This window comes from Salmo salar, chromosome 10 (genome assembly GCF_965601325.2).
Source record: "Salmo salar chromosome 10, fSalSal1, whole genome shotgun sequence".
In the NCBI taxonomy this organism is placed as follows: Eukaryota; Metazoa; Chordata; class Actinopteri; order Salmoniformes; family Salmonidae; genus Salmo; species Salmo salar.
Window position 1 is genome coordinate 9,037,613 of NC_138300.1, and position 24,517 is coordinate 9,062,129.

Genomic DNA, 24,517 nt, shown 5'->3' on the forward strand with positions numbered 1-24,517 from the left:
AAGAAAATATCTCTTGGTACAACATATAAAGTCAAAGTGAGTCTGATAAACAGACATTGCATTTTCACCAATTAGATAAGCAGCTTGAACTTTGGGTCACTGTAAAAGTAGAAGAAATTACATACACTGTAGCCTTCACTTTTTAGCACAGGTAGTTGGATAAAATACAAGCAAACCTAGCTTACATTTCAATGCGAGGGCACATATTTCAGCCTTGTGGCAAAAAAACGGACAAAGGGTTTTAATTATACCATGGAAAACACACGGCCATCAGACACTCACTAGATTTATTTCCTTTCATCATTTGAACAGGGCAAGGGAGCACAAAGCACACACAAGCTGCATTCAGTAACAATATTCTTATTTGTCTTATAAATACAAGGCAGATGTTAAACAGAACTGCAAAATGTTACTTACAGAGTGCATCAAACATGATTTAGACCTTGTTTATAAAAAACAGTTTATTTCTGTATTTCATTTTTGCAACTTGCTGAAAAGTGTCCACAGTGTTCCTATCATCTAGTTTAAACAGTACCGCAAAAATGTTACTTACAGAGTGCATCAAATATGATTTAGACCTTGTTTATAAAAAACAGTTTATTTCTGTATTTCATTTTTGCAACTTGCTGAAAAGTGGCCACAGTGTTCCTATCATCTAGTTTAAACAGTACCGCAAAAATGTTACTTACAGAGTGCATCAAACATGATTTAGACCTTGTTTGTGAAAAACTGTTTATTTCAGGATTTCATGGTTGCAACTTGCTGAAAAGTGTCCACAGTGTTCCTATCATCTTGTTTTAACAGTACTGCAAAAATTTTAGTTACAGAGTGCATCAAACGTGATTTAGACCTTGTTTATGAAAAACGGTTTATTTCTGTATTTCATGGTTGCAAGTTGCTGAAAGGGGTCCACAGTGTTTCTATCATCTAGTTTAAACAGTACTATATAAATGTTACTTACAGAGTGTATCAAACATGATGTAGAAGTTGCTTATGAAAAACTGTTTATTTCTGTTTACTGGATACCACTAGCTGAAAAGTGTCCACAGTGTTCCTATATCTAGTTTAAACAGTACTGCAATAATGTTACTTACAGAGTGCATCAAACATGATTTAGAAGATGTTTATGAAAAACTGTGTATTTCAGGATTTCATGGTTGCAACTTGCTGAAAAGTGTCCACAGTGTTTCTACCATCTAGTTTAAACAGTAGTGCTTAAATTTTACTTACAGAGTGCATCAAACATGATTTAGACCTTGTTTGTGAAAAACTGTGTATTTCAGGATTTCATGGTTGCAACTTGCTGAAAAGTGTCAAAAATGTCCCTTTCATCGAGTTTAAACAGTAGAGCAAAATGGTAATTACAGAGTGACTCAAACATGATTTAGACCTTGTTCATGAAAAACATTTCTTTTCTGTATTTCATGGTTGCAACTTGCTAAAACGTGTCCACAGTGTTCCAATCGTCTAGTTTTAACAGTACTGCAAAAATGTTACTTACAGAGTGCATCAAACAGGATTTAGACCTTGTTTTTGAAAAACTGTTTATTTCTGGATTTCATTGTTGCAACTTGCTGAAAAATGTCCACAGGGTTCCTATCATCTATTTTAAATAGTACTGCAAAAATGTGACTTACAGTGTGCATCAAACATGATTTAGACCTTGTTTTTGAAAAACGGTTTATTTCTGTATTTCATTGTTGCAAGTTGCTGAAAAGTGTCCACAGTGTTCCTATCATCTAGTTTAAATAGTACTGCAAAAATGTTACTTACAGAGTGCATCAAACACGATTTAGACATTGTTTTTGAAAAACTGTTTATTTCTGGATTTCATTGTTGCAACTTGCTGAAAAATGTCCACAGGGTTCCTATCATCTAGTTTAAATAGTACTGCAAAAATGTGACTTACAGTGTGCATCAAACATGATTTAGACCTTGTTTTTGAAAAACGGTTTATTTCTGTATTTCATTGTTGCAAGTTGCTGAAAAGTGTCCACAGTGTTCCTATCATCTAGTTTAAACAGTACTGCAAAAATGTTACTTACAGAGTGCATCAAACACGATTTAGACATTGTTTTTGAAAAACTGTTTATTTCTGGATTTCATTGTTGCAACTTGCTGAAAAATGTCCACAGGGTTCCTATCATCTAGTTTAAATAGTACTGCAAAAATGTGACTTACAGTGTGCATCAAACATGATTTAGACCTTGTTTTTGAAAAACGGTTTATTTCTGTATTTCATTGTTGCAAGTTGCTGAAAAGTGTCCACAGTGTTCCTATCATCTAGTTTAAACAGTACTGCAAAAATGTTACTTACAGAGTGCATCAAACACGATTTAGACATTGTTTTTGAAAAACTGTTTATTTCTGGATTTCATGCTTGCAAGTTGCTGAAAAGTGTCCACAGTGTTCCTATCATCTAGTTTAAACAGTACAGCAAAAATGTTACTTACAGAGTGCATCAAACATGATTTAGACCTTGTTTGTGAAAAACTGTTTATTTCTGGATTTCATGGTTGCAACTCGCTGAAAAGTGTCCAGTGTTCCTATCATCTAGTTTAAACAGTACTGCAAACATTTTACTTACAGAGTGCATCAAACTTGATTTACACCTTGTTTAAGAAAAACTGTTTATTTCTGTGTTTACTGGATACTACTAGCTGAAAATTGTCCACAGTGTTCCTATATCTAGTTAAGAAGTACTGCAAAAATGTTACACACAGAGTGCATCAAACATGATTTAGACCTTGTTTGTGAAAAACTGTTTATTTCGGGATTTCATGGCTGGAACTTGCTGAAAAGTGTCCACAGTGTTCCTATAATCTAGTTTAAACAGTACTGCAAAAATGTTACTTACAGAGTGCATCGAACATGATTTCGACCTTGTTTATGAAAAACGTTTTTTCTTCTGTATTTCATGGCAGCAACTCGCTGAAAAGTGTCCACAGTGTTCCTATCACCTAGTTTAAACAGTACTGCAAAAATGTTACTTAAAGAGTGCATCAAACTTGATTTAGACCTTGTTTGTGAAAAACTGTTTATTTCTGAATTTCATGGTTGCAACTAGCTGAAAATTGTCCAGTGTTCCAATCATCTAGTTTAAACAGTACTGCAAACATTTTACTTACAGAGTGCATCAAACTTGATTTACACCTTGTTTAAGAAAAACTGTTTATTTCTGTGTTTACTGGATACTACCAGCTGAAAATTGTCCACAGTATTGCTATATCTAGTTAAGAAGTACTGCAAAAAATGTTACTTACAGAGTGTGTCGAACATGATTTCGACCTTGTTTGTGAAAAACTTTTTTTTTCTGTATTTCATGGTAGCAACTCGCTGAAAAGTGTCCGCGGTGTTCCTATCAAATAGTTTAAACAGTACTGCAAAAATGTTACTTACAGAGTGCATCAAACACGATTTAGAAATTGTTTATGAAAAACTGTTTATTTCTGGATTTCATGGTTGCAACTTGCTGAAAAGTGTCCACAGTGTTCCTATCATCTAGTTTAAACAGTACTGCAAAAATGTTACTTACAGTGTGCGTCGAACATGATTTCGAACTTGTTTATGAAAAACTTTTTTTTTCTGTATTTCATTGTTGCAACTTGCTGAAAAGTGTACACATAGTTCCAATCATCTAGTTTAAACAGTACTGCAGAAATGTTACTTACAGGGTGCATCAAACATGATTTAGACCTTGTTTATGAAAAACTGTTTATTTCTGTATTTCATTGTTGCAACTTGCTGAAAAGTGTACACATAGTTCCAATCATCTAGTTTAAACAGTACTGCAGAAATGTTACTTACAGGGTGCATCAAACATGATTTAGACCTTGTTTATGAAAAACGGTTTATTTCTGTATTTCATTGTTACTACTTGCTGAAAAGTGTCCACAGTGTTCCTATCATCTAGTTTAACCTCTTATGGCTAGGGCGCAGTATTTTCACGGCTGGATAAAAAACGTACCCGATTTAATCTGGTTACTAATCCTACCCAGTAACTAGAATATGCATATACTTATTATATATGGATAGAAAACACCCTAAAGTTTCTAAAACTGTTTGAATGGTGTCTGTGAGTATAACAGACCTCAAATGGCAGGTCAAAACCTGAGAGATTCCTTTACAGGAAGTGGCCTGTCTGACCATTTCTGGAACTTCTTTGCCATCTCTATCTTTTACTAAGGATCTCTGCTCTAACGTGACACTTCCTACGTCGTCCATAGGCGCTCAGAGCCCGGCAAAAACCTGAATGTCGTCATCCCAGCCCCAGGCTGAAAAACATTATCGCCTTTCTCAAGTGGCCGATCAAGGGACTGTGGGCTTAGGCGCGTGACCTGGCCGCCCCCGTCTTTGTGATTTTTTCTTCTGTTTGCCAAAAAGGAGATTCCCGGTCGGAATATTATCGCTTTTCTACGAGAAAAATGGCATAAAAATTGATTTTAAACAGCGGTTGACATGCTTCGAAGTACGGTAATGGAATATTTAGAATTTTTTTGTCACGAATTGCGCCATGCGCACGACCCTTCTTTACCATTTCGGATAGTGTCTGGAACGCACGAACAAAACGCCGCTATTCGGATATAACGATGGATTATTTTGGACCAAACCAACATTTGTTATTGAAGTAGCAGTCCTGGGAGTGCATTCTGACGAAGACAACAAAGGTAATGAAACTTTTGTAATAGTAAATCGGAGTTTGATCAGGGCTAAACTTGGTCGGTGTCTAAATGGCTAGCCGTGATGGCTGGGCTATCTACTGAGAATATTGCAAAATGTGCTTTCACCGAAAAGCTATTTTAAAATCGGACATATCGAGTGCATAGAGGAGTTCTGTATCTATAATTCTTAAAATAATTGATATGTTTTTTGTGAACGTTTATCGTGAGTAATTTAGTAAATTCACCGGATGTTTGCGGGTGGTATGCTAGTTCTGAACGTCACATGCTAATGTAAAAAGCTGTTTTTTGATATAAATATTAACTTGATTGAACAAAACATGCATGCATTGTATAACATAATGTCCTAGGGTTGTCATCTGATGAAGATCATCAAAGGTTAGTGCTGCATTTAGCTGTGGTTTTGTTTTTTGTGACATTATATGCTAGCTTGAAAAATGGGTGTCTGATTATTTCTGGCTTGGTACTCTGCTGACATAATCTAATGTTTTGCTTTCGCTGTAAAGCCTTTTTGAAATCGGACAGTGTGGTTAGATAAAGGAGAGTCTTGTCTTTAAAATGCTGTGAAATAGTCATATGTTTGAAAAATTGAAGTTTTTGTATTTTTGAGGAATTTGTAATTCGCGCCACGCCTATCATTGGATATTGGAGCAGGTGTTCTGCTAGCGGAACGTCTAGATGTAAGAGGTTAAACAGTACTGCAAAAAATGTTACTTACAGTGTGCATCGAACATGATTTAGACCTTGTTTATGAAAAACGGTTTATTTCTGTATTTCATTGTTGCAAGTTGCTGAAAAGTGTCCTCAGTGTTCCTATCATCTAGTTTAAACAGTACTGCAAAAATGTCACTTACAGAGTGCATCAAACATGATTTAGACCTTCTTTTTGAAAAACAGTTTATTTCTGTATTTCATGGTTACTACTTGCTGAAAAGTGTCCACAGTGTTCCTATCATCTAGTTTAAACAGTCCTGCAAAAATGTTACTTACAGAGTGCATCAAACATGATTTAGACATTGTTTATGAAAAATTATTTATTTCTGGATTTTATGGTTGCAACTTGCTGAAAATTTTCCACGGTGTTCCTATCATATAGTTTAAACAGTACTGCAAAAATGTTACTTACAGTGTGCGTCGAACATGATTTCGACCTTGTTTATGAAAAAAAAAAAAATCTGTATTTCATGGTTGCAACTCGCTGAAAAGTGTCCAGTGTTCCTATCATCTAGGTTAAACAGTACTGCAAACATTTTACTTACAGAGTGCATCAAACGTGATTTACATTTTGTTTATGAAAAACTGTTTATTTCTGTGTTTATTGGATACTACTAGCTGGAAATTATCCACAGTGTTCCTATATCTAGTTAAGAAGTACTGCAATAATGTTACTTACAGAGTGCATCAAACATGATTTAGACCTTGTTTATAAAAAACTGTTTATTTCTGGATTTCATGGTTGCAACTTGCTGAAAGGTGTCCACAGTGTTCATATCATCTAGTTTAAACAGTACTGCAAAAATGTTACTTACAGAGTGTGTCGAACATGATTTCGACCTTGTTTGTGAAAAACTTTTTTTTTCTGTATTTCATGGTAGCAACTCACTGAAAAGTGTCCGTGGTGTTCCTATCATCTAGTTTAAACAGTACTGCAAAAATGTTTCTTAAAGAGTGCATCAAACATGATTTAGAACCTGTTTATAAATAACTGTTTATTTCTGTATTTCATGGATGCAACATGCTGAAAATTGTCCACAGTGTTCCGATCATCTAGTTTAAACAGTACTGCAAAAATGTTACTTAGAGAGTGCGTCGAAGATGATTTCGAACTTGTTTATGAAAAAAAAAAAATCTGTATTTCATTGTAGCAACTCGCTGAAAAGTGTCCACAGTGTTCCTATCACCTAGTTTAAACAGTACTGCAAAAATGTTACTTACAGAGTGCATCAAACTTGATTTAGACCTTGTTTGTGAAAAACTGTTTATTTCTGGATTTCATGGTTGCAACTTGCTGAAAAGTGTCCACAGTGTTCCTGTCATCTAGTTTAAACAGTACTGCAAAAATGTTTACTTAAAGTGTGCATCAAACACGATTTAGACATTGTTTATGAAAAACTGTTCATTTCTGGATTTCATCGTTGCAATTTGCTGAAAAGTGTCCACAGTGTTCCTATCATCTAGTTTAAACAGTACTGCAAAAATGTTACTTACAGAGTGAATCGAACTTGACTTAGACTTTGTTTGTGAAAAACTGTTTATTTCTGGATTTCATGGTTGCAACTTGCTGAAAAGTGTCCACAGTGTTCCTATCATCAAGAAACGCTGTCTCCTGTCATGCTGAACTAGTGGCATGATGGACAGGGCATAATTTTTTGGGGTGGGCAACGTTCATTAAAAACTATTCAACTCCACAAAATTATGTTTCAAATGCGTAACCCAGAAACGGTGTCTCCCGTCAAGCTGGATAGGGCCTCAAAAATGATTTTCGGCAACGTTCATGAAAAACTATTCAAAAATATGTTTCAAATTCGTACCCAAGAAACATTGTCTCCTGTCAAGCTGAACAAGCCTCATGCTGGACAGGGCCTGAAAAATATTTTTCAGCAATGTTCATGAATAACTCCACAAAAAAATATTTCAAATTCATAACCCAGAAACGGTGTCTCCTGTCATGCTGACCTAAAAAATATTTTGGGCCATGGGCATGAAAAACTGCAACAAAAAAAAAGCAAACTTATAACACAGAAACGGTGGCTCCCGTTAGCATGAACTAGCGGCATGCTGGACAGGGCCGAAAAATAATTTTCGGCAATGTTCACGAAAAACTATAAAAAAATATGTTTCATATTCATAACCAAGAAACTGTATCTCCTGTCAATCTGGACAGGGCCTAAAAAATCATTTTCAGCAATGTTCATGAATAACCACAAAAATATGATTCAAATTCGTAACCCAGAAACGATGTCTCCTGTCATGCTGAACTAAAAAATATTTTTGTACATGGGCATGAAAAATGTAAAAAAAATATGTTTCAAATTCATAACCTAGAAATTGTGTCTCCCATCATGCTGAACAAGCAGCATGCTGGATAGTGCATAAAAAATGATTTCACGCAATGTTCATTAAAAACTGCTCAAAAATATGTTTCAAATTCGTAAACAAGAAACGTTGTCTGTCTCCTGTCATGCTGAAATAGCGGCATGCTGGAAAGGTCATGGATTTTTTGGGGGGCATTTGGCAAGAAAAACTGGCCAAACATATGTTTCAAAATCATAACCAAGAAACGTTCTCTCCTGTCATGCTGAACTAGCGGCATGCTGGAACGGGCCTGAAAAAGGATTTTCGGCAATGTTCATGAAAAACTATTTATAAATATGTTTCAAATTCGTAACCAAGAAACGTTGTATTCTGTTATGCTGAACTAGTGGCATGCTAGATTGGATAAAAAAATATATATTTTTGTCAATATTAATAAATAACTCCACAAAAATATGTTTCAAATGCGTAACACAGAAACGTTGTCTCCCGTCATGCTGCTGTTAAATCTGGCCCTGGATCCATTGATCCAGACACTCAAATACCACGGCTCTGGTGTTGGGCCGGAAGGCAGCCAGACTACCACTTTAGCGTTTGCCAATAACTTGGTGCTGTTGAGTGGCTCGGCGAAAGGTATGGGACAAAACATCACAATTCTGGAACAATTTTGCCAACTGACAGGGTTGAGGGTACAACCCAGAAAATGCCACAGTTTCCTCATTGAGAAAGGCGGTAATGGCAAGCGTGAGTCCTCGTTCAAGTTGAATGACTGTTCAGCCTGGAAACTGAATGGAGAGGACGTGCACATGACAGACCTGAGGAATCGTAAAAATATCTTGGAATGCATGTGAACCCATGGGCAGGCATTGTCAAACCGGAACTGATCGGGCTACTTTGTGATTGGACATGCAAGATTGGGCAGGTGGAGCTAAAACCTTCACAAAAGGTCAAGATGGTGAACTCCTTCGCTGTCCCGAGACTAATCTACAAAGCTGACCACGGCAACCTAAAGACGGTCGACCTGACCAAAATCGATGGAATGATAAGAACCGAGGTGAAGGGATGGCTCCACCTGCCGCCAAGCACCTGTAACGGATTGCTCTATGCAAAACCCCGAGACGGGGGTCTAGGAATTGTAAAATTGGCCCGCAGATTCCATCAATCCAAGCCAGGAGGATCCACCGGCTGTGACACTCGGCAGATGAGTGCAACCGGAGGATAACTCGCAGGACAGTTGAGGAATCGGAGTTTGAGGGAACAAGGCTGAGAGCTGGTGGGAATGACACAGGGAGGCCCTCCCTCGATGGCAACTTAACTGGCTTAGTGTCCCATGGGTTTGGAGGCAGGAGGAAATTAGGAAATGGATCAGCCTGGCAACTCAAAGTATAGCGACGCAGGCCTTTGGCAATGACAAAACCAGCAATACTTGGCTGGCTAATCCCTCCTCAGTGGGATTCAAGCAAGGCCAGTATATCGATGGGCTTAAGTTGAGGGCCAACGTTTATCCCAACCGGGAAATGCTAGCAAGAGGAAGGCCGGAGATGGATTCCTCGTGCAGGCACTGTCCAGCCCTGTACGAATCCTGCTCACACATCCTGGGTCAATGCCCATCGATCCAAGGAGCCTGCATGAATAGGCACAACAAGGTTTGTGACCTATTAGTAACAGAAGCCGAAAGCAACGGATGGAATGTTATCAAAAAGATGCGCATATTTTCCCAGGATGGGAAACTGAGGAAACCAGACTTGACGACCTACAACGACCAGTTTCGCCCCCCTGTGGCTGATGCCGGATAGGGGGTGTTAGGGGGTCAGCCCCAACCCGCCCATGGTGCCCTAGCCCATCTCTGAGGGCATCTGAAGCCATTTCCCCCATCAACACCTGGTAACCTGTCTGGCCACCCAGTGCACGGCTATGACTAGGGTGGCTGGAGTTCTTTGCAATTTTTAGAGTCTTCCTCTGACACCACCTGGTATAGAGGTCCTGGATGGCAGGAATGTTGGCCCCAGTGATGTACTGGGCCGTACACACTGCCCTCTGTAGTGCTTTTTGGTCAGAGGCCAAGCAGTTGCCATACCAGGCAGTGATGCAACCAGTCAGGATGCTCTCGATGGTGCAGCTGTAGAAACTTTTGAGGATCCATGCCAAATCTTTTCAGTCTCCTGATGGGGATGAGTGTCTTGGTGTGCTTGGAGCATGTTAGTTTGTTGGTGATGTGGACGCCAAGGAACTTGAAGCTCTCAACCTGCTCCACTACAGCCTCCACGTGCTCCTTTGTCTTGAGCACGTTGAGGGAGAGGTTGTTGTCCTCGCACTACACGGTCAGGTCTCTGACCTCCTCCCTATAGGCTGTCTCGTCACTGTCGGTGACCAGGCCTACCACTGTTGTGTCATCAGAAAACTTAATGCTCATCGGAAAACTTAATGCTCAGTCCCCTTCTGTACTTCCTGTTCTTCCTGTTCTTCCTGTACTTCCTGTTCACTGATGAGTGAACAGGAAGTACAGAAGGGGACTGAGCATGCACCCGTGAAGGGCCCCCGTGTTCACAATCAGCGTGGCGGATGTGTTGTTACCTTCCCTTACCACCTGGGGGCGGCCTGTTACGAAGTCCAGGATCCAGTTGCAGAGGGAGGTGTTTAGTCCCAGGGTCCTTAACTTAATGATGAGCTTTGAGGGCACTATGGTGTTGAACGCTGAGCTGTAGTCAATGAATAGCATTCTCACATAGGTGTTCCTTTTGTCCAGGTGTGAAAGGGCAGTGTTGGATGCAATAGACATTGCATCATCTGTGGATCTGTTGGGGCGGTATGCAAATTGTTGCATGTGAATGTTTATCCTTTAAGCTTGGAAATTAGACCCTTTCAGACAGATGTTTTAAATCCTTAAACCCAGACTAGGACCACACACCCTCTCCTCTCCAGGCAAGAAAGCAAAATAGTGATTGCTTTGAGACGCTCGCAGTTAGCCACTGATTCCTTCCAAACCACTCATTGTTGAATTTCCGATTTCCGACATGTGTAACATTTATGTGCAATGGCCGATGAGCAACAATACATTTTATCTGTAATTTCTCTTCACATAACAAGGATTGAAAAGGATTTGCCAGTAGATTGTCTACATGATTCATCATGATGACTGCTTGCCTAGCTAGCTAGCTTGTTAGCTAAGATTTTGAAAGTATGACGTTCACATGATCAGTCCAATTAAAGCTATGGTAGGTATAACATGATTTGACGTCATTTTATCTGTGAGCCGTCTTGGACGGGCACTTCTACTGTAAATCTATGTCAGCACCCAAGGTGGCTTGAACTGCCTAGCTCTGTCTGTATACTCTGCAGTGACGTAGTGTCCCCATGAGTGACAGAACACTGAGCCAATCACGGTGCAACTAGAGAAGATTACCAACATCTACGCTCTGTGCTTTTGCTGGGTGCCCCTCCACCACATAAAGCACTGAGCTAGGCTGAAACACCTGTATTTTGGAGCTGCTTTACTCAAGAAAGAGACCATGTTTGTATGCAGCTTTATTAACTCAAGGATTTGGAAATTCAACTAAGTTTTGGCTGTCTTTTTGAGTGGATGAATATAGGTTGTAATCTCCATTGATCAACTTCTTAACCAAATATTACCCAATTATCCATGTTAAAATGACATGGTGTGCCTAGTGTGGAGTGCTTGGACATCATCATTAATCTTCATGAAGGTCACGTACGGAGAGGAATATTCTATTTAAGGCAGAGGGGGCACAAATCAAATGGCCACTAAAACATTTGAATGTGTGTGTTAATTGTGTGTTATGTCCTGCCTGTTTGGCCCTGTCCGGGGGTATCATCGGATGGGGCCACAGTGTCTTCTGATCCCTCCTGTCTCAGCCTCCAGTATTTATGCTGCAGTAGTTTATGTGTCGGGGGGCTAGGGTCAGTCTGTTACATCTGGAGTATTTCTCTTGTCTTATCCGGTGTCCTGTGTGAATTTAAATATGCTCTCTCTAATTCTCTCTTTCTCTCTTTCTGTCTTTCTCTCGGAGGACCTGAGCCCTAGGACCATGCCTCAGGACTATGCATGATGACTCCTTGCTGTCCCCAGTCCACCTGGCCGTGCTGCTGCTCCAGTTTCAACTGTTCTGCCTGCGGCTATGGAACCCTGACCTGTTCACCGGACGTGCTTGTTGCACCCTCGACAACTACTATGATTATTATTATTTGACCATGCTGGTCATTTATGAACATTTTAACATCTTGACCATGTTCTGTTATAATATCCACCCTGCACAGCCAGAAGAGGACTGGCCACCCCTCATTGCCTGGTTCCTCTCTAGGTTTCTTCCTAGGTTTTTGGCCTTTCTAGGGAGTTTTTCCTAGGGAGTTTTTCCTAGCCACCGTGCTTCATTCACATGCATTGCTTGCTGTTTGGGGTTTTAGGCTGGGTTTCTGTACAGCACTTTGAGATATCAGCTGATGTACGAAGGGCTATATAAATAAATTTGATTTGAATTGGAATAGCAACAGCAAGGGTATCTTCAATCACCTGAGGTGTGTCCATTAGGGCACAAAATGCAATGGAAAATTAGCATTTCTCATTGGAAAAGTCCAGGTAGTTCCTTCCTATTTCAGTTTGTTCTCTTCCATTTGGAGCTTAATGAACATGACCCTGCAATCCGCAATAGATAAGCATAACGGTTTCCTTGTACAGAGGTATTTAAGTCAAGCGTTCAGCATTGTGATATTTAAACACAGGAGGGCAGCAGTGAGCAAAGAAACACCACTCATGTATACTGTAGTTTCTCTATGATGCTCATCAGACTCGCTCACCATCCATGTGACTGGAGAGCCTAGACACCTGGAACATGAGGCTACAGTCTGTGCATTACTCTTTGTGAGCAGATAAGACTAGAGTAGCCGCAGTATGCTACCCCTTAGTTTTTACAGGAGCAAAGGGGAGCTTTGAAATGCTGAGGGTTCCCAACACAAGCCTACCAAACTAATAATAAAAGTACACTAAAATACAAAAATAAGGACATTTGGAGAGATTTTTGGGCGTAATGGAGAGGCTTACTGAAATATAAAAAGTGGTTTGCTGAAAACATACACTGCAAATCTGCTGAATTAGCAAAACCAGGGGTATATTCACTAGTAACCAAAACAAAGGAACCAAAACGAAATAGAATGGAAGCAAACGGAATAAAACAGGGAGGGACCTAACTAAATTAGTTCTTTAGTAATCTTTTTTTTTCTTGCAAAAACATTTTACAACCATGATTGTCAGGTGAGACAAAGAGAAAGGTAAGAGTCATTCAAAGCAATGCTTAATTTTTGAGTTGCGCTTATGACGTGCACTTTGGGGTGGCACCCACCTTTCTCCATCAGTGAGAGAAGATCAGAGATGGCGCCATAAACATTGTTGGATTTCATGGCCAATAAAATGTGTAAGATTCTATTTCATTTAATAACTGAGCATCTTCTAAATTCCAAAGTTTTCCCTGCAACTATCCATGAGAGTTTAGAAGACACCATTGCCTTCCAAGTCGACAATTAAGGAAGTTGGTTGAAAAATAAACTTTGTTGGATTGAACATCCCAAGCCATAACTGTCAAAGGGAGGAAAATCCATTGCATTATAAAGGTTATTTCCATAGCTAATAACACCCCAGTTATAAACACAACATGTTATGTGTTTCTTTGATAAGTCACACTGCAGAAGTTAAACTATTGGCCTAACCCACTAAATGACAACGCTAAGGTCTCAAGCTATGGGAAGTAGTTTCTGTAATGTTTTTAAAATACAAATTCATGCTCAATATTAAAACAAAGGACAGTGGCTGTTGTTGCCTTCTTTTTTATCTTCAACACAGTAAAAAAGAACGGCATTCAAAAGTTACTTGAAAACATTTAGGAAGGAAACTTAGGGTGTCTTTACTGTCATACAACAATTTGTAACATAGATAGAGAATAGTTCATGTGCTGACTGTATTTGCATACAGTGTTAACAGATTACCTAGTTATCTCCGTGATCAGCAGGAATTCAATCCACTAGTACTTGATGATACTTTCTTACTTCTTGATTTGGATGGCTCTGGCGTAAAATAAATTCCTTTAACTAGTTGCCGGTGGAACTTCGATAAGGGTCATTTCCATGTCAAAGCACCCATAAGCACCAACATGTGAAGTTTATAGAAGCATGTCAAATTAGGTGTGAAATGACAGCTAAGAGTCAATATTTCTTTTGAAATTAAGGCATCTACCCATTTTCCAACTATTTTCCATCCTAAAAATGTGGAATTAGGCTTTAATTTCTTGTCAAACAGATACAAAATGGGTCTTATAAAATGTTTACAAGAAAAAGTCTTTAAAAGATATCAAAACACAATAATGTTGAAGTAATGACCCCAGCCAACTAATATTAACACTTAAATTTAGTTTAGGATAATTTTTTTCTGTATTGGTAAATTTAAGAAACATTGCATTCTGTCTTGAAATTCTGTTACCAAAAACCACCCACTGGGCACACCACGTCATTTCAATGTGGAGAATTTGGTCATATTTGGTTGATATATTGATCAACAAGATTACAATCTATTTTCACCCACTCAAAAAGAGAGCCAGAAGTTTGTTATATTCCCAACGTGTTATCACTATGCTTTCAACCATCTAAACCACAACCAAATTCCAATGGAAAATCAATGTTGTATTTTTGGTTTAGTTGTCACCTAAATTTGTTATCACTGTGCTTTTAACCATTTAAAAACACAACAAAGTTCAAATAGGAATAAATGTCAGATATTTTGTTTATTTATACAACAACTTAATGTGTTATCACTGTGCTTCATCTAATAGCACAACCAAATTACCTGGATTGCAGTTGAGATTAAATTAAAGTACATGGTGCAAGTGATCAATGCCGTTGTAGATTATTATAGCATTTCTGAAAATTCCCACAAACCTGCGACCTTTGCATGCTATCTTGAAAATGCATGCTTTCTATGATTACATTTATTGTTACCGTAACCTCAAAATGTGGCCATGATATGTTACTAATTTTAAGGTTGAATAAATATTTTTACATTAGTTTGTAAGATAGCCTTAACTGTAGGCTATTTACTGTATTACAAAGGTAATATTGAGTTTGGTTGTATTTGATTGATAACTCAACCAAATATCAACATTTAAAGGAGATCTACTGCTTGGATAGTTGCATCCGACCCTCTTCTTCAACTTTTATTTTTGGTTGAGATGGAGAAGTGAATCCAACATATAATTAGTTAACTTGTTGACAAGTTAATAGGCTATTTACTGTACTGCAAAAGTGATATTGAATATTATTTGCTTGTCAACGCAACCAAATATCACCATTTGAAGGAGATGTATTTTCTGCTTGGATAGTTCCATCTTTACCACTGAGTGTGGCTTTAATTCCAGTTTGTCTACAAATAATAATAATTCATAATTGATTGGTTGATTTCAAATTGAATTTACAAGTTAAAAATGAAAATGTTGGATTCACGTCTCCATTTCAACCAATCATCTAAGTTAATGACTAATGTTAAATCAAATCAAACTTTAAATGCACTTTAAATACAGTTTCATTTGATCTAGTCCTATTCTTCAACTCATATTTTTGGTTGAGATGGAGACGTGAATCCAACATATTTATTTTTAACTTGTAAATTCAATTTGAAATCAACCAAAGCTCTAACCCTAGCCCTATATGTACTGTCTAATTTTTGTTTTTATCATGGGCTGAATTGAAACAATAGCTGTTGATGGCTTGCCAAATGCTATATAGACCTAAATATCATCATTGATGATATATGATTGAAAAAGTATGGTCAAATTTAATTTTCTCTGTTAAACCTACCCTTTGGAATGTATTTGATTGCAACAGTGAAACTATTTAGTGGATATTTCTCAACAATCATTCTCACGATGGCACATTGGTAATAGACAGTGACAAATATCAAAGCTAAGCAGGGCTGGGCTTGGTTAAAACTCTTGATGGGAGCCCGAAAGGGTAGCTGTAGATAGATTAACTTTCCAGCCTAAAGTTTTTTTCTCATAGTGCATATTACGTTTAAGATCTTACGTTGTTTCAGAGGAACAAATTCAACATATTTTATACAAGGTTTGTCGATGTTGAAAATCGGTTAACATGATGACATAAACCGGTGGTTGAAATTTCACAAAACAACAGTTTTCAATGATTACTTTTTCAAATCTAATGTATTTTCCACATAGATTCCACATCACAATGTGTTGACAAATTACGTTGCAACAATGTTGATTTAACCAGTTGGTGCCCAGTGGGGTCAGTCAATGGAGAGAATTGTTGGCCTACATAAGTGGCGCACTATCACTGAATAAAGCCTCAGTCTCACCCCATCCCATAGTTTATTTTTACCAGAAACGATATGTTTTCTCCATATGCAAAAACTGGGAGGAGACTCGTAAGTGCCTGGATTTTTTTTTCTTTTATCATTTTGAAAACATTCACTATTTAAGACAAAAAAGGTTACAAACAGAATTTACCTGCAGTTTGCATCCATTTCAAAGTTTTACATAAATAAAACTTACATTTATAAATATCTATTTTATAAACATATAAATAGTTTTTAAAACATAAATACATTTATGCAGGAATGAAAGTACATGAATTTACAGCAGCAGCAACAATATACAGCTTTTCGGTTTCTAGGTTTTACACCACTGTCCGTCATCTGGTAGTGTGTGCTGATCTTTCTTTATGTTATACATAAGGGTTGGTTTTATCATTGTTGTCTCAGTCCTCGAAAATGCTGGTCATGGTGGCTTTTTATACCGAAAATCCGTCACTTTTTAGGTATTTACCTCAGGCGAGGACCAACTGAATCCATGTTGTCGAACCCATCGTGTGAATGCTGTGCGGAGAGGGGAGAAGAAAAAAACATGGTTAGATGTCTTTGTCAAGTGAAAACTCTGGACGGATGGTTCTGTTAACCTGTTGGGGCTCGGGGGCAGTATTGAGACATTTTGAAAAAAATATGTGCCCATTTTTAACTGCCTCCTACACCAACTCAGAAGCTAGGATATGCATATTATTAACACATTCGGATAGAAAACACTCTGAATTTTCTAAAACAGTTTGAATGGTGTCTGTAAGTATAACAAAACTCATATTGCAGGCAAAAACCTGTGAAAAATAGATTTAAAAAAATGTGAATTTTGTGACTGTACTATTTAGTGTCATTGTTTTATAGATACCATAGTGAGAAAGGATTCATTTCGCAACACCTACGGCTTCCACTAGATGTCAACGATCTTTATAAAGTTGTTTGAAGCGTCTATGATAAACAGAGAGCAAATTAGAATCCAAGGAAGTTGACATGTCATCACTTCATTTTTTTGCGCCTGCGCATAAATCTGAGAAACGTGAGTTTGTCATCATTTTTTATCTAGACATAGGATAGGTTGTGTGAAAATATTACTGATGTTTAACGTTAAAAATGGACCAAAAGATTAATGCTAAACAACATTTGACATGTTTGAACGAACATAAATAGATTATTTACTAGGTTTTTTTAGCTTTTCGGCGTGATTTTACCAGCCCCCCAACCACGTTTTGTGGGAGCATAATGAACGCTAAGTACTTGGTGTTATTTGGACATAAATTATGAACTTTGTCAAAAGACACCACATTTGTTCCGGACCTGGAATGCCTTCCGGACCTGGGATCCTGCCTTCTGATGGAGATAATCAAAGGTAAGGGGGTATTTACAATGTTATTATCGATTTTAGATGATGCTAACTGTATAGCATAGCCTGTTGTTCTTAGCATAGCACCCCGTTTATTGCAAAATGTGATTTCCCAATAAAGTTATTTTGAGATCTGGCCATTCGGTAGCAATTACGAGATGATAATATATTATTCTTTGAATGACAATATTATAATTTACCAATGTTGTCGAATAGTAATTTTGTTATGTTCACCGGAAGCATTTCAGAGAAGAAAAAAATCTGAATTTCACGCTACTGTAAAATGCTGTTTTTGGATATAAATATGAACTTGATGGAACAAAAAATGCATGTATTGTATAACATAATGTCCTAGGAGTGTCATCTGATGGAGATTGACAAAGGTTAGTGCATAATTCTAGCTGGTTTCTGCTTTTGGTGACGCCTGACCTTGAATTGAAAATGGATGTTTGTACTTTTGTGGCTATGTACTGTCCTAACATAATCTAACTTTATGCTTTTGCCGTAAAGCCTCTTTGAAAATCGAACAATGTGGTTAGATTAAGGAGATGTTTATCTTTTAAATTGTGTAAAATAGTTGATGGTTTGAGAAATTGAAATTATTAGATTTTTGATGTTTTGAATTTCCAGCCTTGTTAGCAATCCCGACTCGGGGTTCATTGCTAACCTGTAGCCCCAAGAAAATTGGATGTAGATATGGACATGTTACCACAAAATAAAGGGGATCACGTGTCACCCTCACTAAAACAAGCTTTCTAACCAAAGTCTCACTGCACCACTCTGGTCTACTCACTCAAAACAAGCACATGAAGTCCGGCCTTTGCCTCTCACACAATACTGAATTGACTGCCTAATACTCCTCTCCTCCTCACCCACTTCTCACTTTAAAGTTGGTAAAGGGAGGAAGAGAGGTGTCTGCACAAGAAACACACACACTTAGTCACATATAAACAGTATATGAGTCAGGACGAAGGAAGGTGCCACAATAGCCCCTCCCCATCAGGATTTCACTGTTAGCAAAAAGGGTTTCCTGGAACATTCCAGTTAGCGTGCCATTGTTGTGTGTGTGTGTGTGTGTGTGTGTGTGTGTGTGTGTCCATCCATCTACAAAGAGAGCAACCTGCTTTCTCTCTCTCTATTTCTCTTTCTCTCCCTCACACACATACATAGAGACTGGCCAATGACTTCATCACGTGCACACAATGCATTATGCTTTATGCTTTATTAACGGCCTATGGCCTAACACTGACATCTGCATGTCCTCATTGTCTTCACATCCGTCCCATTGACTTCAGCCAACAGCTATGATTACTTATGGTGATATACTGCAATGAGTATGGCCAATTCAATTGGATTACTTCCCACGAACTTCAAACATTTCAAGAGGGGCTTCCTGATCTCATTCTATGGGGTTTGGTCCTGAGAACGCAGTCAGCATGATGTTCTGATAGAGCATCAATGGGACACGCTGTTCTTCCCTGAACTGCTCTCACACTGTCCCACATAAATGCATAAGCAGATTCATGACTTCAATCAAGAAGCAAATGCATTTGTAAGTTAATTTATATCCTTCTTTTTAATGCAGTCTCAAATAAATTTGCTTGTACTAGTCAGTAGGCCTAAACCAAAAGGATTAGGCTATAGGATTACCGCTTCACTGAAGGTTGAGGTAACCCTAACATTGTTTCAATCACTGTTGGTCAGTTGCAACATGTTCCATAGTGACCCCACTGACCTCTCACATCAGATTGACCTTTGGCCACTAACAGGCTCACAAGCGGCCACCTCATCACCTCCACAGGCATACATGGACATTTGTGACTTGTTTCAGGAAACTAGGCGTATGTCGCACGTCACTACTTCACAGGAGAGGCATTTGAACGTAAACATGTATTTTTATTTGAATTTTTTTTTTTTTTTTGCAGAAATACCTCCTGGAACATATGAACTTTCATGTGCCTTAATAACAAATGTGTATTCCGTCCATAAATAAGAATAAAATGGTTAAATTACGAGCCTAGTTGGTTTAGCCACGGAAAAAGACAGGACCCTTCCTGCTAGCCACGATTGGCTGAGATAATGGCTGGGATGGATATGCAGGGAGATGAGTTTGGATTGGTCTGCCGTTTAGGAGGCTTCTGTCTATAACGTGAGCTGTTCAGTATGTGTTGACAGTCCTCTTTTCCCGCGCCGTTTTTGAAAGATATAATGTTAGCCATCGAGAACTACAAAAGTTTTGATACTTTTCTCAACAACATTGATGGCCTGAATGTAGTAGGCACTCTCGACAGATCAGTTGGAAAAAGTGATGGTTTACTTTGTGCACGGGCCATGGTCAGTGTGAACCAGAGTCACTTGACAAAATGCTGAACCCAAAAATATGTAACTACAAACAAAATGGAGTTAAATGGATCCAGTCTGCTGTGAAGCATTCGTCCATGTATACCGGTAAGAGTCTAGCTACATGTTCAGATATACATTTTGTCCGAAAGTCATTTTTATTGCAAGTTAAAGTGTACTGTTAGTTAGCTAGCAAACGTTAGCTTGTGTGTATGATCTTTGTAGTAATATTATTCGAATCAGAAATCCATTTGCATTGCTTGTTATAGCCTAATGTTAGCTAGCTTACATTGAACCTAGTTTGTTAGCTTTAGCTTTTTTTTTTTTTAGCTTTTTCATACTACAGCTATGACAATGTTTGTATTGGTAGTAGTATGAGTTGGGATGATGCCGGTTGATAGGTTTAGCTAGCTAGCTAGCTACATGTCTAAACAAAAAAGACTCCACTTCGGCCAGATTATTACATGACCCATCAAATTAGCCAGCTGTGTCTGGGGTTGATTATGGCCATCTATTGTATGTATTTCATGAACATGTATAACATGTCCAGACAACAGTGACCCATCCACTTAGCTCGATGTGGCCGGGGGGTAGTTATAGCATTTCCTTTACATGACCCATCAATTTAGACAAGTATGACGGATAACCGTCATCTAATAATGATAAAATATTTATAAAATATTTTTATCTGGACACTTTCTGTTTTTGATATTGCTACTACGCAAGTAACCACTTCACTGTACTGTTTACACCTTCTGTATCCTGCGCATGTGACAAATACATTTAGATTTTATTTGACATAGTGTGTTTACTACATGGCCTCACGTGTGAATCCTTAAAGTGATGGGTGGGGCTAAGGCTTAAGAGAGTGTGAATGATGCTGAATGGGTGTAGACAAAGAAGAGCTCTCCAGTAGGGGTACCAAAACATTCAAGGGCCATTTTATCAAAAGTGGGGTTAAAAATGTATCAACTTTCCAAGCAGAAATACTTTCCCAATTTTCCTCAACTGAAGTGTATGATACACAATTTTCTAGCTCTGAGTCGCTATTTTTATCCAATGTAAAAAACACAATTTCAAATGTTGCTACATAAGACCAAATCAAGGCAGACGGTCACATGTAGGCTACTGCAAACTGTTCTACACTACTCTTGTAGTCTGTACTCTGTCCTTAAATTAGGTTGTTTTCCAATGGTCGCCTTTTTGTCTCCCATCATAAGGTAGTGGTGATGAATGTTCTTCCTGATTTAATCCCAGGATGTGTAATTAAGCATAGAGAAAGGGATATGCCGCGGGAGGTTAGGTTACTTACCGATACGTCTCGATGCACCATCTCTAACAACCCATGCCGCTAATAGTGCCTATCCTGTCCATTTTGTGTCCGAAGCAGCCACTCCTGGCCGCGGCCCCTTTTTTGGTGTTAGGTTTGTGTCTCCGTGCACTGGGCTGGTCGTTCAGCAAACGCGCCCATATGCCCTTGGCGCGAGTTTCCATGCGCAGGTCTCGTAGCAATCGTACCCTGGAGCGCAAGTTTTCCATCCTCCGCTCTCTCTCTTCGGATACCAGGAACTCCGACAGCTCCTCCCCCAACAAACTTCTAAGAGACTGGGACACCGAAACAAGACACCCGCTTTAGATACTACATTCTTAATTAAAACGACTTGGGTAAGCACCTGTCAGCAGATAGCCCATCTGGGAATTTTTCTGATAAACGGCAATACATCTGCGCATTCGGGAAATCAATTGCCTACTTTGGCAAACAGTAAACTCACTATCCTGCAGTTTCCTCAACACTTTCGTTTTCAACTGGTCCTATGAAAGTAATTAGGTTTATTCCATATCAAACTTTACGCAATTATGCTAAACCTAGTATAATGTTAGTGCTGCCTACACTTGATTCGCGTCCGGAGACACCAAAAGACTGGTCAGAACTCGTTGTGTAGCACAGGAGGTTGGTTGCACCTTAATTGGGGAGGACAGGCTCGTGGTAATGGCTGAAGCGGAATTAGTGGAATGTTATCAAATCCATCAAATGTGTGCACTCCTCCCCTCAGCAGCCGTCACTGTTATATGTGGAGCTGAATATAATCACATTAAATGCTGCAATTATTTGGCCCATCCTTCAAAACCAAATCCTCAATTTGGGTGTTATCATAGGCTACATTTGCACTTTAACGCATGGGAAACGGTGTGTACATTGGTTGAATAAGGCGATGAACACTGGTCAGAAATTAGTCTCCTCCTGGGGTTTCATGGATGCAGCCGAAAGACAGGTGCGCGTGCAGTGGGATATTAATTACTCACTGCTACATAGTGTTAGGACTATTCGTGCATAGAATGTTCAGTTCCGAAATATCGGCGCTACGAGTCTCTTGAAGGCAGATGCGCTTTTTCACCATGGCGCTCGCATGACCAAACGTTTGAGAAAATACGTTTTCTGGTTTAAAATACGCAGTACAATGACATGTATAATTGGTCGCCTTATACATCAATATTACTTTTAAGAACCGCAAAAGCTCATTTGGTTAGACGTAAAGGCCACGGTCTCCTCATATCCGATGTTCAGTCGAGTGCTTCTCAAGACGCGCTTGGGTACCAGCATGAATATCAAAATGATACAAGGAAGAACGTAGGATTTAGATTTGTGTAAAACACAGTAGCATATCTCTCCATATCTCCCTGATAAACAAGCTTTTCCTTCTAGTAATAGCCTATGCGTACGTTGAGAAGCATACAAAACCCATATCATCAACATGACCAGTGTAATTTAAATGCGAAAGTCTTTAGACTTAATACTAATACATTTAACGATATTCTGAATATTAAAGCCCCCGCGTTAAAAAAGGAACAGTAGTCTATAATTTATGATGAAGTAAAGCCATTATAGCCTGCATGCCAAGGTATACATTGCCAGTAGCCTATAGACTTGCATTCATTGTTCATGTTCTTTGGGGAACCATCGTGTGGACAATATTAGAGTGATATTTGCGCATAATGCAAAATTGTTCTCCAAAGAATCACAAATAACAAAGAACGCATTCCGCTCACAAATTGCAGCGCGCACATCGATGAAGTGACCTCACCTTCTGTTGCGCCGGTGTCAGAGGCTTCGCCCCTGTCCTCACTGAAAGCAGAATGATCATAAGTCCACAAGCCACCAAATGCGAGATGTTCATTCTGACACGTTTTGTAAAGGATTCCTCTGTGCAGGATAAATTATATTGGTTGGTAACCAGTTGGTACTCTATGTCTCTCTGTCTGTCCTTACTCCACGCTTCCCAAGTGCTTCTTTAACTGTGAATTAGTACTCGCGACTTTATAGCCAGCCACTGGTGATGTCATGACCACCTGCATATTGGTCTTCCCTCCCTCCTGTAACTTGCCAATTTCGTTTTTTACCCGTACCTGCGGCTTGAGGAGCACGTCATGCTACATGATTAATTAAATGATACACAGACTGGTCATTGTGGCTTAAATTAATGAGAATAATATAGATTACATTATTGTTATACCATGTGCCACTAGGACTGGTTTGAATCCAAAACAGTACTCAACTGATTGAAAATGAGAAATTATATGTATTTCATAACTGTTGAAGTGTGACATTGGCAGACACATGAGGCTATATTAAAATGCCAACCGCCCACCGCGATGAAATGAGGTTGGACAATGAGTTCCAAAGAAATCAAGACCTAACTTGTTAGATGCAACAGAGTTTGTGTGGAATGATTACCCACTCAGCTTTACCATATTGTGGGGGAAAGTGTATCAAACACCATTCCAAAATATGTGCTGTCATGGCAGGCCTAAATTATATAATTGTAAAACTAAAATAAATGTTTGTTATTATTTATAATGATTTATTCGTCTTTCAGCTGTATAGAGTTTAACGCATAATAACACATACCCTATTTAGCCTATGCACCAACATGCCTGTTAATTCCTGGGGAAATCATTAATAAGGTGTAACTTTAAAATATGAGCCCCCAAAACTTGAATTAAAAATATATACAACGGCTTTAATTTCCACTCTAAAATATGCTGGGATAAAAACAAACCAGCACTGGGTAAATAATGGACAGAACACACGTTGGATTATTTTTGACCCAGTTGAATTATTGAGTTCTAATCCACCGGGTCAGATCAGAAGACTAGAGGTGTGGCTTAGATTTGAAACAGTTATAGGCCTACGTTCAAAAGACCATGGTTCATTCGATTTATCAAGCGTGTCAGATCCCACAAATATCATTGATGCCACAGAGGTAACATAGCGGTCAGCGGATACCACGTGAAGATCCCCCGCTTGCCTATGCATCCTCCCGGTTACGCGCAAGAACACATTGAGTGAAAGAAACGTTGTCAAATCGGACACATGTTAGGGCTGTAATTCAAAAACGGTGATTTGTGAAAAACAACTTTAATTATTCTGTTGGCGTAACATTTTGTCATCAAGTAAACCCGTTGTCTTTTGTGAGACACCTGCATACTGCAGTGCGCGTTTTTCTTAAGAGCAAGTGCCTGCGCGCTTGACTTCACTAATGCATTGCTGTGCAGCGATATGAAATGACGCTATCTATATTTGAAAGGCATACAAAACTCTGCCCGACCTATGGTCTAAGGGTGGAAATGTCTAAAGTTCTATTCACGAGAAATATGGTGAGCTTTGGAGAGGTGAATATTGCTACTAAGGCACCATCTGTTTTGAAACACAGAGTGGCAGTATTTGCTGTCTTGAAATAC

General features: G+C 38.8%; 1 protein-coding gene across 1 annotated transcript; it reads right to left on the minus strand.

Moving 5' to 3' along the window:
* Nucleotides 1-15,321: 15,321 nt before the first annotated feature.
* Nucleotides 15,322-23,054, minus strand: LOC106613981 (C-type natriuretic peptide 4). Its single transcript, XM_014216876.3, has 3 exons — nt 22,861-23,054; nt 21,090-21,382; nt 15,322-16,602 (listed from the first exon to the last, which is right to left on the minus strand). Exons 1-2 carry the CDS (start codon nt 22,951-22,953, stop codon nt 21,113-21,115), a joined length of 363 nt encoding a protein of 120 aa, XP_014072351.1. The 5' UTR covers nt 22,954-23,054; the 3' UTR covers nt 15,322-16,602; nt 21,090-21,112.
* Nucleotides 23,055-24,517: the final 1,463 nt, after the last annotated feature.